The sequence below is a fragment of the Mixophyes fleayi genome, chromosome 5, assembly GCF_038048845.1.
Source record: "Mixophyes fleayi isolate aMixFle1 chromosome 5, aMixFle1.hap1, whole genome shotgun sequence".
NCBI lineage: Eukaryota > Metazoa > Chordata > Amphibia > Anura > Limnodynastidae > Mixophyes > Mixophyes fleayi.
Genome location: NC_134406.1, coordinates 62,435,282 through 62,448,390, shown reverse-complemented (window position 1 = coordinate 62,448,390; position 13,109 = coordinate 62,435,282). Strand labels below are relative to the sequence as shown.

The following is a 13,109-nucleotide window of genomic DNA, read 5'->3' as shown; positions in this document are numbered from 1 at the left end:
TAATATAGTAAAGTGATTGGGCTTTTTTTTTAATCTGTAATTCCCCCTTCTTATATTACTCAACAACCCTTGCAGCTTCCTAAGTAATTTCTCTTGAAATGATATCTCACTTCACAATAAATCTCGGAAGAGATCCCTGAGTGTCGTAACTCCTATCTTATTTGATCCTATGATGTTTTTAATAGGGTGGTGAAAATTGAGAGCAAGTTACTGTACATCTCATGCTATCAATGCAATCTTAGTAGAAGTTACTGCAGAATAGCCGCAATGGATTACGAATAAAGTAGTCTTTCTATGCACACTTGAAGGACACGCTATACTGAGATCCCACTGGTAGCCTAATGGCAATAACTGTAACCATGTGTATGACTTTTCAGCACATTGCATGTGACACATGTACAAAGGATGGATGAGTATTTGTACCTCCTGTTAGTGTTGATACAGTAGTTTTTATGTAGTGTTTGTATTGACGGCCATATTGTCCTTTACGCGTACCCTCACTCTTGTTTGCGTCTCTTCATTTTTGTGAAATTTATGTCTGCGTTACTGTTTCTTCTAAATTGTGCAAACCTCTAGCTTAGGATTTATGATAGTATAATAGAACATATAAAATGAATTAAATGTATAGTTCACAAAGGCATTGCCTGACCATAGAAGACACAGGATTATAGTTCCCTTATACAGAGTGCAGAATACCAGCAGTATCCCTATGACTTTCGTGTGAATGGTATATAGGGGCATCACTTCTGTGCCTTAGACAAATGACACAATCTAGATACAGCAGCATAAGCGGAAACAATGGCTACTACTCTAGCTCAATGTTTCCTCACATCTGTATGCTATAACAAACCAAGTGGTGGCGCATGATTCAAATATTGTCCTGGAAGGCATATCTCAGGCCCCTACCTTTCTGGACAAACTAAATAGACTCTGATAGCTTTTTAATAGTATTCAGCTCATCTAGTTAAAATACGTATGTGACCTTCTTCACATAAATATTTGTACAGCACTGATGTTGTGAATTTATTAAACTGCTACATGAACAATGATAAACAAAACTAGAAAAGACAAATTTTATTGGAAGGTTGTTTAAAACACTAACAAAAGTACTACAATCGGAAGCGGTAGCTTTCCTGATAATTAGGTTATAAACACTCTTGTGGTGAGGAAGGAAATGTTGGAGAGCCAGACTAGTAAATGCTGAGTAACCTGGAGGGAGCTTGTCAGACTTCCTCATTTGCTTCTCTCACTACCTTTTTTAACTTGTCTGTTTAATGTCATAGTACATATCTCTGCTTGTTGCTGTGGTTACTTGTACGTATGGTTTCTGCTAGGAAAAGTGAGTCATCTAGTGTGCCTCCTATTCAACTGACTTTATGCAGATGAAATCAAGAATGCTGCAACATTGAGGTTTGGTGTATGATCTATAGCCAGCACAGCCTTTTTATAGCTTCCAGCTAGTCTGAAAAAAATAATAGAAAAATTAAAAAAAACAGCACCACCAATAGGCTTCAATGCTCTGCTATGAATGAGGCTGGTGCTCCTCCTGGCTTTAATTTGCTGCAAGTAGAAGGTGATACTGTACTGTAGGTAATTTGAGGGACTTTTGAGTTACTGTCTTGCCAGTCCAGATTTGCCAGTACCAATTATACTACCCGTCATTATACTTGCATAAAGTAATAAATAAAGCAAACAAATACAGTATTTACAAGGCTTTCAACCCCTTGTATCATTGTTTGAACATAGAGAATAGGGAGGAAAAAAAAAAAAGATATAGATTGCAGTGGTTAACCGGTATTTTTGGGGAGTTTTTTTTTTTTTTTTTTTTTTTCAATTCACACAATGTTAACCATTGTGATATTATTTTGTTTAGTTCGAATAATACTTTATATACAATACATCTATATACTAGAAACTACATTGAAATAAGCAATATATTTTGTATGCTTTATTATCTGTATTATGCTTTACTGTATGTGTATACTCTACTCTGTATTTATTGTAGTCCAACAATTTAAGTAAATTATTGCACCCCACAACTTGCAGAGTTCTATCTGATCTATGCATAATGTGTGTAAAAATATAATCTAATGCAATACTGTACTGTTTGCTCTATTTCTGGTGTGTGTGTGTGTGTGTGTGTGTGTATATGTATATGTACACCAGTTTATATACTAGTATGTAGGGGATTCAACTTCATATTAACTTTATTTTGAAGATAAACATGAATTGGTGCTGGTGGCATGTACAGTACTGGCCTGGACACTTAGGACTGCAGTCACTGCTAATGTTGGCTTGAGACCTATTGTCCAGTCATAAATGTTTTGCTGTTGCCAATGGTGTGAACACATTTATTGTACTGTATTGTTCAGATGTTTAAAATCACAAAGCGTTCAAGTTCAGTAGCACATTCAATGAATCATTCTGATTTTATGGCATTTCTCTAGTGAATTAATACAGTGTTAAATAAACATTGTTTCTACATCTGTTTGTTGCAGGAGCTAGAGTAAATGCCAAAGACAGCAAATGGTTGACTCCTCTACACAGAGCTGTTGCATCCTGCAGTGAGGTGAGTGAGATGAAAGTTTTTTCATCAGTACTATCTCTGCGTATTATATGCATGTTTCACAATGGGCTGCTGAGGCAAGAATCTGACATTTAATCTATATATAATAATAGTTTATAATGTGAAATGTAGTCTCTAGTGGGGGGGACTTAATGTGTCTTGAATTAAGTCACTTCATTTCCACGAGCATGAGATACCAAAAATGGGCTAGTACATTCTGTGTGAGGCTGTTCAGCAGCAGGAATGTTACAATGTATCCCCTATTCTGCTGGTATTGACTGTTCTACAGGAATTTACAGTAAACATCACTGGTGTATAACACTGCTCTTTGTAAGCTCCAACACCTTGGTCATTTTATAATTCACACCTTTTTACATTGTTAAGCTTTTTTTTTTTTTTTTTTTCATTCTTTCTTTAAAACATTTTATATTACATTAAGTAAAACAGAAAAAAACACAATGTAAAGAAACATTTTGTTTTTAAATCATTCACCCAAAATAATGACTCGCTTATGTGACCCAATCAAGATTTCTTCTCTGTTCTGGACTTTGTAAATCTTATTACACACCTGGAGCCGGGTTCACGAAATATGGCTGTAGATTTATTTTTTTATTATGTGAAGGTTTCTATTCTGTCTGTATTGGCAATCTACAACTTCAGAAAGATTTTCATCTTTGTTATAAAAATATTTGTTACATCTGACTTTATCACAAAAATAGGCCTTTTGTGAATACAGCTTGAAATATTTTGAAGTAAATAAGAAAAGTGCATTTTAAATTGGAAGTACCCAAAGGGTAGCTCTACACAGTACAGTATATCTACAATATGGGATGTGCATATCTTGAAAGATACAACCTCAGCTCCTTCAAATTTTATTTAAGAAGGTGTAGACTTTTGGGCAACTAGCATCCCAGCAAGTCATGTTATTAGTCTGCTAATCTGCTCTACTAGTATGTGTTGCTGAACTTCTTGGCTCCCCCCTTTCTACTGGGTCAGCACTCCAGCATTGTAGAACAGTAAGGAACACAGTGAAGGGACAGAGCACCACCCAGATAAGTGTTTGCAACCTGTGGCACACTACCTGCTAAAAAGTGTCCTGTGCAAACGATAGGGGGTAGAGGAAACCCTTTGAGTTAATGATGGGTTCTAGTTAACTCTTGTGTTGTATTGCCTCCTAGAGCCAGGAGCATAAAAAAATTCTGTCCATATTTCTAATGCCTTTTAAATAAGTTTGCTACAGTACATTTTGTATGATGGTTAAATATTTCTATAAGCGTGGGAATAAAGTAGAGAACATATTAAGTGTTTTTTTTGTTTTTACATCTAGTAAAATCACTTTTTAAGTAAAGTAAGTCCTTCAATAAAGTCCTTTAGAACAGCCTGTTTGGGATAAATGTGTGAATTTACCATTAGTCTTCTATTATGCAACTTGTTTAACTATCTCTGTTTGTTCTTAGGATGCTGTTCAGGTGTTGCTAAAACATTCAGCCGATGTCAACGCTCGGGACAAAAACTGGCAGACCCCTTTGCACATAGCTGCAGCCAACAAAGCTGTGAAGTGTGCGGAAGCACTGGTGCCTCTACTTAGCAATGTTAATGTATCAGACAGGGCAGGGAGAACAGCATTACACCATGCAGCCTTCAGCGGTCATGTTGAGGTATGGGGAAGAAGCATATGCAGAATGTCTCATTTATATGCACACCTGACCTGCTGTCAAGTTGTGTTGCCTTAAGAAGTAAACCTACAGCATTATTACTTGGTCTTTTGAGCAATTATTTTGTTAGGCAGCTGTGTGCCTTGTACATCTAGGCAGCAGTAATGTTCAAGCACAGCAATGTTCTTTAGAGACATATGCTGTCCAAATATAGAAGCGCTGTTTGAATGTACTCAAGCTATTCAGATCGACCCTACTTGTGACATAGGTTTTCTATAAGTGGCAAGTCCCCTGTGGCACTAAATAGTATTCAAGAATCCTGCTATTGTGCCTCATTTTACATCTGAAATACTCCTTTGTACCTTGATAATATTTTAAGCCTGCTTTTAATTTTAATCTAATAACTTTATATAAAACAAACAGTCCAGTTACTTAAAATTTGAAATGTTTCACCCTCCCTAGTGGCCCTTTATTTCTTCATTGCATACATTTGCCTGAACTTGGTTGTTAGCTGTGGAAGAGTTTTTTTTAATTTGACATGTATTGGTTTTATTAAAGGCCAATCTAAATTATATTTAAGTCTTGTGCAAGTCCTCTACACTACTCACCCAGTAATATCCATATCTTACACTGCTGAAAGCTAAACACATTAAAAAGGTTGCCTTGCTTTATTCCATTAGACTGTGCCCATATTGTGTGTATAGTCCACAAGGCGTGATCATTTGTAAGTCCCTCTCCCAAACATGTAGATGAAGCTGATTAGCTTGGCATTGCATTTTTTTTTTAAAAAAAAAAAAGCTTTCTGGAGACTTGTGATAAATATATTTCTTATCTTAAAGTAACTGTGGTTCACGCAGCTGCTTCCGACTATTGAAGATTTTCTTCCATTTGTGTTGCAGATGGTCAGTTTACTATTATCACGAGGTGCAAATATAAACGCATTTGACAAGAAAGACAGGCGAGCGATACACTGGGCAGCATATATGGGTGAGTTTGTCTAATCCCATCTTGTTTCAACTGAACACAATCAAATTCTATTGAAATATAATGTGGCCTCTGTGCATGACAGAAACTTTACCCATATAAATCAAATATTTCCATGAAGAGGGACACATTTTTCTTGTATGTATTGGTCTGCCGAATACTAGTCAAAAAGAATATCCTCTGGAGCTGTTGGGAAGATGGGCGGACATATATGCTCGGTAGGTCGACCCTTTGGACAATCCTGATCTGCAAGTTGAGTTGAAGATCAGGGTGCTGTCACTACTTAGACCAAACACCTACTTCTGTGTCAATAAATGAAGGTTAATTTGTGGGAAGGCCTCATGGATCCTTGCAGTTTTACATGTCCTTTTTTCTTTTTTTTTGTTAGGTCACATTGATGTTGTTAAATTACTTGTGACTCATGGAGCAGAAGTAATGTGCAAAGACAAGAAATCCTACACACCACTGCATGCGGCAGCCTCCAGTGGGATGATCAGCGTAGTCAAGTATCTGTTGGACTTGGGAGTGGATGTAAGTTAAAGGCAAGATGTCTTTTGAAGCCTTCCTTTAATCCACCTTTTATTTATTCTAGTTTGAACTTGTCTACACTGATTAGGGCAAATGAGTGTCTTCCCTTCATTTGATTGTGTGCCTGTTTAAAAAAAATAAATAAGATGGGAGCAATTACTACATATATGAAATTATATTTTTTGTTTTATACAGCTTATCCTTCATATATGCTCTTTTATTATGAGCATTATGCATATAAGCCACAAAGTAAATGCTTATTATGAATAGCAAGCTGTATTAGACATTGTTATAATAAATCCATCTTTATTAAAATGTGGTAATGGACAGTTGACCTTTTGATTTTTCATTTTAATCAGATGAATGAATCAAACGCTTATGGAAATACACCCCTTCATGTGGCCTGCTACAACGGACAAGACGTAGTGGTGAATGAACTTTTAGATTGCGGTGCTAATGTCAACCAAGTTAATGAGCGGGGTTTTTCTCCTCTGCACTTTGCTGCTGCATCAACGCACGGAGCGCTATGCCTAGAACTCTTGGTCTGTAATGGTGCAGATGTAAATATTAAGGTAAGAGTAACGTTCAGTGCTTTTGTATTTGTTTGAAAATGTCAATGTGAGGGAGACTACTGGGTCTCTAGAGGCTCAGGCATAGAGTATATATTTATAGTCCCAATCATAAAATAGCAACATTTTGCCACACTATAATTCAGCAACTTATAGAACCACCTTTAGCAGCAATAACTTAATTGTCATAGTTTTCTGTATAAGTCTCAGTCTTTTATATTTGAGAGATTTTGGCCCACTCCTCCTTACAAAATTGCTTTAGTTCATTGATTTTTTTTTGAGGGCATTTGTTTATGCACAACTCTGTTAGTGTCCCACCACAGCGTCTCAGTGGAGTTAAAGTCTAGACCCTGACTTGGTCATTCCAATACCGTGAATATTTTCTTTTCTGGTCATAAATTTGTAGATTTGCAGATGTGCTTAGGATCATTGTCCTTTTGCATGATCTGTCAAACTTCAGTTGTTGGAGAGGTGGTCCCACATTTTCATCTAGGAATGAGTTCATGGTGTACTGAATGATTGCAAGGCATCTAGGTCCTGTGGCTTCAAAACAACCCTTCACAGCCATGCTTGGTTTGGTATGAGGCTTTCTTTATGATATGCTGTGTTTGATATTCGCCAAACATTATGTTTCGCATAAAACCAAATAACACTGTCCAGATAACATTCTGGACACTTTATTTAATTCAGATGCAACTTTGCAAGCTTTAGTTGTATTGCGGTGTTTGGAGTATTTTTTGGGGTGTTTTTGGGTTTTTTTTGTTTATTTTTTGGGGGGAGATGAGGGGCATTCTCCTGGCTTACCCTTTCATGAAAGCGAACATGTTCAGTCTATTTCTGATGCTATGTAGTCATGAACTTTGCATTAATTGTGCAAAACGAAAGAATAAACTGAGAACCAAACTGCGCTCCTCCCAATTGCAGCTATACTAATCTAAAGAGAAATAAACACTTTCCAAATAAAAAAGAGAAAATTGATGTTCATGTGCTATTGGTGTTAAATACATTTGCAATACTGTGATAAGTGAACAAAATACTTATATTAATCGTGAAGAACTGAAATCCTTCAATGAACAGTGTTGAAATTTCAGTGTTTTCATTTCCAGTACAGTGAACCATGTATAATAATATAACCACAAACATAACGTAATAATGTTTACATAATACACAAATATTTTGTGTTCTATGAACAAGCATATATTGATAGTAGATTATCTCATGAAGATCAGTTTTGATGATATCCCTTAGGAAGTGCCCTTACTAAAAATGTGGATATATTCCTTTCAATATTGTGCTAATCTGCCTTCACCACACACTCTCTTGTGATTGTACTCAAAGATCCTTGAAAAAGACCAACAAAGGTTGAAACGCATTGGGTGTAAAGGCTTGTGGACTCTAATGGGCATATAGGAATCCCACTACCAAGACTTACCACCTGAAGCATGCAACATTGTGAGTTTCCTAGGACTTGTAATATGTATCACGCTTAACATCTCTAATCTGGTATGAATCATCTGCATTCCTATTATGCCTAAGAATATACATCTTTAATGGTATCGCACTAGATATTGCTTTATTTTTTCATGTTTTGTACATCTATACCGAGATGAATGTATCGGCTCATCATACTAAAGAATTTGTTTACAATGCTTACATTTTTCTGGAATGCTTGTGAGTGCAATCATGAGTGTGTGGTGAAGGCAGAAGTTGACCACAATAGTGAAAGGAATATATCCACATTCATATACAAGATAGATATAGAAAAGATATATATATATATATATATATATATATATATATATATATATATCTTTTCTATATTAGCACAATATTGAAAGGAATATATCCACATTTTTATTAAGGGCACTTCCTAAGGGATATCATCAAAACTGATCTTCATGAGATAATCTACTATCAATATATGCTTGTTCATAGAACACAAAATATTTGTGTGTTATGTAAACAGTATCACTCTGTTTATTTTTGTTTCTATACATGGTTCACTGACTGGAAAAACACTGATATTTCAATACGGTTCATTGAATAAGAATTTCAGATCTTCACGATTAATATAAGTATTTTGTTCACTTATCACAGTATTGTATTTACTGTGTTGGAAGGGTCTGTACATCCCTAAACATAGCTTTTAGATTCTTCACGAGTCCTAAGAGCATCATGTGGTGTGATCTTTTGGTGAATTTGTAACCACAGTGTTCCAAAATATTTAGTTTCTAATACTGAATATTCCTTTACAATAAACTGTTATTTATTCCATGTTAATGCAAAGAAACAGATTGATGTAATTTCATTTTGTTGTGGTGGTTCCCCGTTTTATATAACCGTCATTTACAACTGAAAATTGGAAATACAAATGCATGACATTCAAAGTAATGAATGTGTGTTTGGGTTTTGTTTATTGGTTACTACTGCCTTCCTCATAATGTGCATTATTCAGAGCTAGGCTAACTAATTATCTGATCTGCTTGTGGTGATACATGATCATATGTCATCAGTAATGCCAAAGATCCATTGTAGTTGTATTTGCTTGACAAAGGATACCACTCCTAACTCACTGATTTGTTATCCTTCTATGCAAATATATCATAATGAATAGAACATTTTTAAGTGCGTTTTTCTCCTTGAATTGTGTATTTATAGTGTGAAAATACAACCTGCAATGAAATAAGTGCCTAGCAGTCTTTACCAATAACTGTCAATTAGTATGCTTTGTTCATCTACTTTGATTCCTCTGGCAGTCTAACCAAGGAAAAAGTGATAATGTTTTCTGGTTGAATCCACTCAACGATTCATATATTATAATCTGCAATTATCCAACTAAATCAATGTATTCACTTCTAGCAATAATAAGGCTCTAGTAATGTATGGACTGCATCAGATTGGTGAAGTATTTCTGGGTTAACAGCATAGGGTTCAATCATAAGTGCATTTTAGAGGAAACTAAAATGAAGCCGAAGTTGACCTACTTTCTTGACATCCTGCTTGGCTGACTTAAATATGCACTTGTATAGTTTGTTAAATATACAGCACATTTATTACAGTTGAACAAGCTTCCTTATGATTTTACAAGACATCTGAAGAGCAGCTCCGCATCTGTACATCTTTGTGCATGTTTTCTAGGATGGAAACTGGTCATCACTTCAAAACAATAAGTGAAATGTTAAGAGGGAGTCGTCTTCTAAATGGGAAGTTAACAACATAAAAAAAATGCAGATATGATTTTGCAGAATGATTGGGTAATCTAATTGTAAAACTTCTAACTAACAGTAACCCACATTGTGGAACTGGTTAACTCTTTTCCGTGTATGTTGCTGATCCACACTGAAACTGAAAGCAAAATACAGCAACCACTGTGAACACTGTTCTTCTTGGCCTATAGTGCAAGTTCTATGGTCTGTGTGTTGAAGCTTAGCATGTATGTAGCTGCAGTGTGAACAGGAAACGTTTTGTAGAATTGTATTTGTTGATTATGTAGAAACACAGAATTTGACAGCAGACAAGGACCACATGGCCCAACTTGTCTGCCCATTTTATTCCTGAAAACTTCAGACCGTATGTGATCCTTAGCTTGTTTCAAGTTTTAGGATAGCCTTGTGTACCCCAAATATGTTTAAATCCCTCTAGCGTACTATGGTCTATCACCCATTTCCGTAAAGTAATTTCCTCAAATTCTGCCATTGTCCAGGGTTTTGGTTTTTTTAAATCACATTCTTAAATTTTATTTATTTTTTAAAAAAATCTTTTTGCACCGATGAAACTGGACAGTGACATGTTAAGTGATGCAGATGGATGAAAAGTTACAGGAGAAGTAAAGAAACAACTAAATTAAGTTTGAACAAACTATACCCAGTTTTGGATTGGACAGAACTAAACTACTTATTCCAATTCATATAAATAGATGCAGCTAGTAATCAGAAATTCCTCCATAGAATGTCTGATTTTACTTTTTGTATTTATTTATATCAACTGGATAAATGGTAATTTCAGGGTTACCTCTACATATTCTATATTGACATTATAGACCATAACAATTATACGGATACCTTCCTGTCTGTGTTTAAGTAATTTACAGTCCTGAAGAAAGGAAGTACTCCCTAAATCAAATCTGTTTGACACACCTAGTCGTCAACAAGCATTAAAATGTGATGAATCTAATGTACACACCATAATTCAGTAGTTTGTAGAACTATCCTTGGCAGCAACAACTGTAAGTAATACTTTTCTGTATTTGTTTATCAGGAATTGGTCGCTTATCGCTTTTAAGGAATTTTGTCCTATTCCTCCTGTTCAGTTAATTGATGATTGAGGTCATTCTTTTATACACAGCTCTCTTGAAATTACACCACATCCTCCTAATGGGTTTGAAGACTGGGCCATTACAAAACCTTGATCCTTTTCTTTTTTTCAGACTATTTAGTTTTAGATTTGCATTGTAGAAAGTAGATCATGCGACAGGACAAACACTGAATCCATCCATGTCTTGATACTTAAAAACAGATTTGAAAGACAGTGCAGTTTTTGATGGGTTTGCATCTAGATATTTTTCTTTAATACAAATCTACCATATAGGCTAGTTTCCTGTCCATCTAGTTTTCCATAAAGAATTTACAAGCGGACTTGTTGAAGTAAGTATTGTATATAGGTCCACAGATCACTTTTCTTATTTAAACCATTTTGTTTTTCAGAGTAAAGATGGGAAGACACCTCTACATATGACAGCTATTCATGGACGGTTTTCCAGGTCCCAAACAATAATCCAAAATGGTATATCATCCCTGTGATTACCTATGAACGTTATTGAATGCGCAACTTGAATATTTTATAATTGGGACCTTTAAATGCTTACTGTATTTTATTTAAAGTATTACCTAACAAGTGTTTACTCTTAATACAAATCCTCTTATCCCACACCTAAGGCCCTTTATTTTAAAGTTACAAGTCTAGTAACTATAGTTGTCTGACCTTTTTACTTCTTGTTACATTTATACACCCCCTTTAGATAAAGTGAAGCTAGCCTTTATGCTTCTCTGCAATTGTTTTTCCTTCTGCAAAACCTCACATATTACCTCTCTGAGCATGGTGGTAGTGTGTTAGACTTAGGAGCTACCAAAATAAATGTTTGCTTTTATTGCTTTGACCTTCTCTTATTCTACCAGCTTTTGCTCTTCCTTTTAGTCTGTAGTGGGTATGACATAAATAATTCAGCATATCCTTTCCCCACTTTTGAAAATAAGTGATATGACTTCTCTGAAAGATAAATGACAGCAAGAGTGGTTGTTTTCTTGCCACTGTTATAAAAGTTTGGCACTCCGATATAAAGAATCTCAAGCAATGAATCTAGTTCAAGAATCTAGCTGTTAGACACAAACCTAACCCAAAAGACTCATTGTAGATTGATATATCACGTTAGAGAGTCGACGTATATAGCATTGGGTCTTTTCTTCATATTATGAAGGCAGATTTTATTTGACGGACAGTGTAATCAGAAGGGGTGAGGAATAAGCAAGACATTAAAGGTCAGGGTATGAGAATTCTTTTATAACACAGAGTTCATTGAATCAATGAGATATTGTAAGAGACCTTTGTTAGAACAGACGCAGACAGTACTGTTAGTTGGCCTAACGTCACTTATTCAAAATTACATTTAAACTTCGTATAAGGCTTTTCGTTGTCATTTTTTTTTTTTATCATGTAGAACTACACGATTTACAAATAAGAGGCTTTTCCTTCAGAGGTGGATTTTGCTTTTATCTAATGAAATGGGCACTATTTGTATTATATCAACAAGTAGCTCAGCACTGAGCATGCTCTTGTATCCCTACATTTTAAATACATGGTCACCATGCGTAGGCAAAAATGATTTCTTCATTGTTGGGGAGCTGTGAGTTCAACTCGCCTGACTACACACACAAGAAAACTGACAAATCCACTGACCAATAACATCTCCTTCTCTGTTGTATATTACAGGAGCTGAGATAGATTGTGAAGATAAGAATGGAAACACCCCATTACACATAGCAGCCAGATATGGCCATGAGCTCCTCATTAACACTTTAATTACCAATGGTGCAGATACGGCAAAGTAAGTTGGTAAATATTACATATGTGATTTTGTGAGATGTCAGTCTATTTTACTTAGCCTGTGAAAATATATATATATATATATATATATATATATATATATATATATATATATATATATATATATATATATATATATATATATGGGCATGACAACCACATTTTTTATTTTAATATTACCTTGTCTAGTAGAAATATTTAGAAATTAATGTATAGCATGTTTACCATAGGACTTTATATATTGCCTATAACGGTATGACTAATGCTGCTTGCCCGTGGAATGCACTTTTTTTTTTTTCCCCACTCCTAAATGTCCCCTTGGACTACTTTGACCCCTATAAAAAAAAAACTCTCGAACTACAGCTCTGAGCCTTTATTTGGTTGTAATATCTTATACTTTTAACTAGAGGTGCGGTATATTATCCCATATTAAATAGCAGGTTTGCATGCATATTTGGCCATTACTATAAACCTATGTATGCTGTTCTTTATAATTTACATGTAAAGATATAGATTGATTGTCACTTGCATGCTTCTATTTTGCACTCCCTTAATGGGCCTGGTGGTGGCACTGTTACCATTTTATAGATTTGGATTATTTGTTTTTGTTTTCCTATGTACACATGAATCCTATCAGCAAAATGATAGTTATACAGAAAACATGATTTTGCTGTTTTCTCGTTACCGCATGTGCACTATGTCACCTTA

The 13,109-nt window shown here is 35.2% G+C and overlaps 1 protein-coding gene across 3 annotated transcripts in view; it reads left to right on the top strand.

Moving 5' to 3' along the window:
* ANKRD28 (ankyrin repeat domain 28) overlaps nt 1-13,109 on the top strand; it is a 102,870-nt gene that overhangs the window by 58,940 nt on the left and 30,821 nt on the right. For all 3 annotated transcript variants that reach the window (XR_012692765.1, XM_075212304.1, XM_075212303.1), the window contains exons 4-10: nt 2,499-2,569; nt 4,024-4,224; nt 5,121-5,208; nt 5,594-5,736; nt 6,093-6,305; nt 11,006-11,084; nt 12,288-12,402. Coding sequence is in view for 2 of the 3 variants with exons in the window: in XM_075212304.1 (XP_075068405.1) it covers nt 2,499-2,569; nt 4,024-4,224; nt 5,121-5,208; nt 5,594-5,736; nt 6,093-6,305; nt 11,006-11,084; nt 12,288-12,402 (910 nt within the window). In the remaining variant the exon portion in view is untranslated. The remainder of the gene's footprint in view (nt 1-2,498; nt 2,570-4,023; nt 4,225-5,120; nt 5,209-5,593; nt 5,737-6,092; nt 6,306-11,005; nt 11,085-12,287; nt 12,403-13,109) is intronic.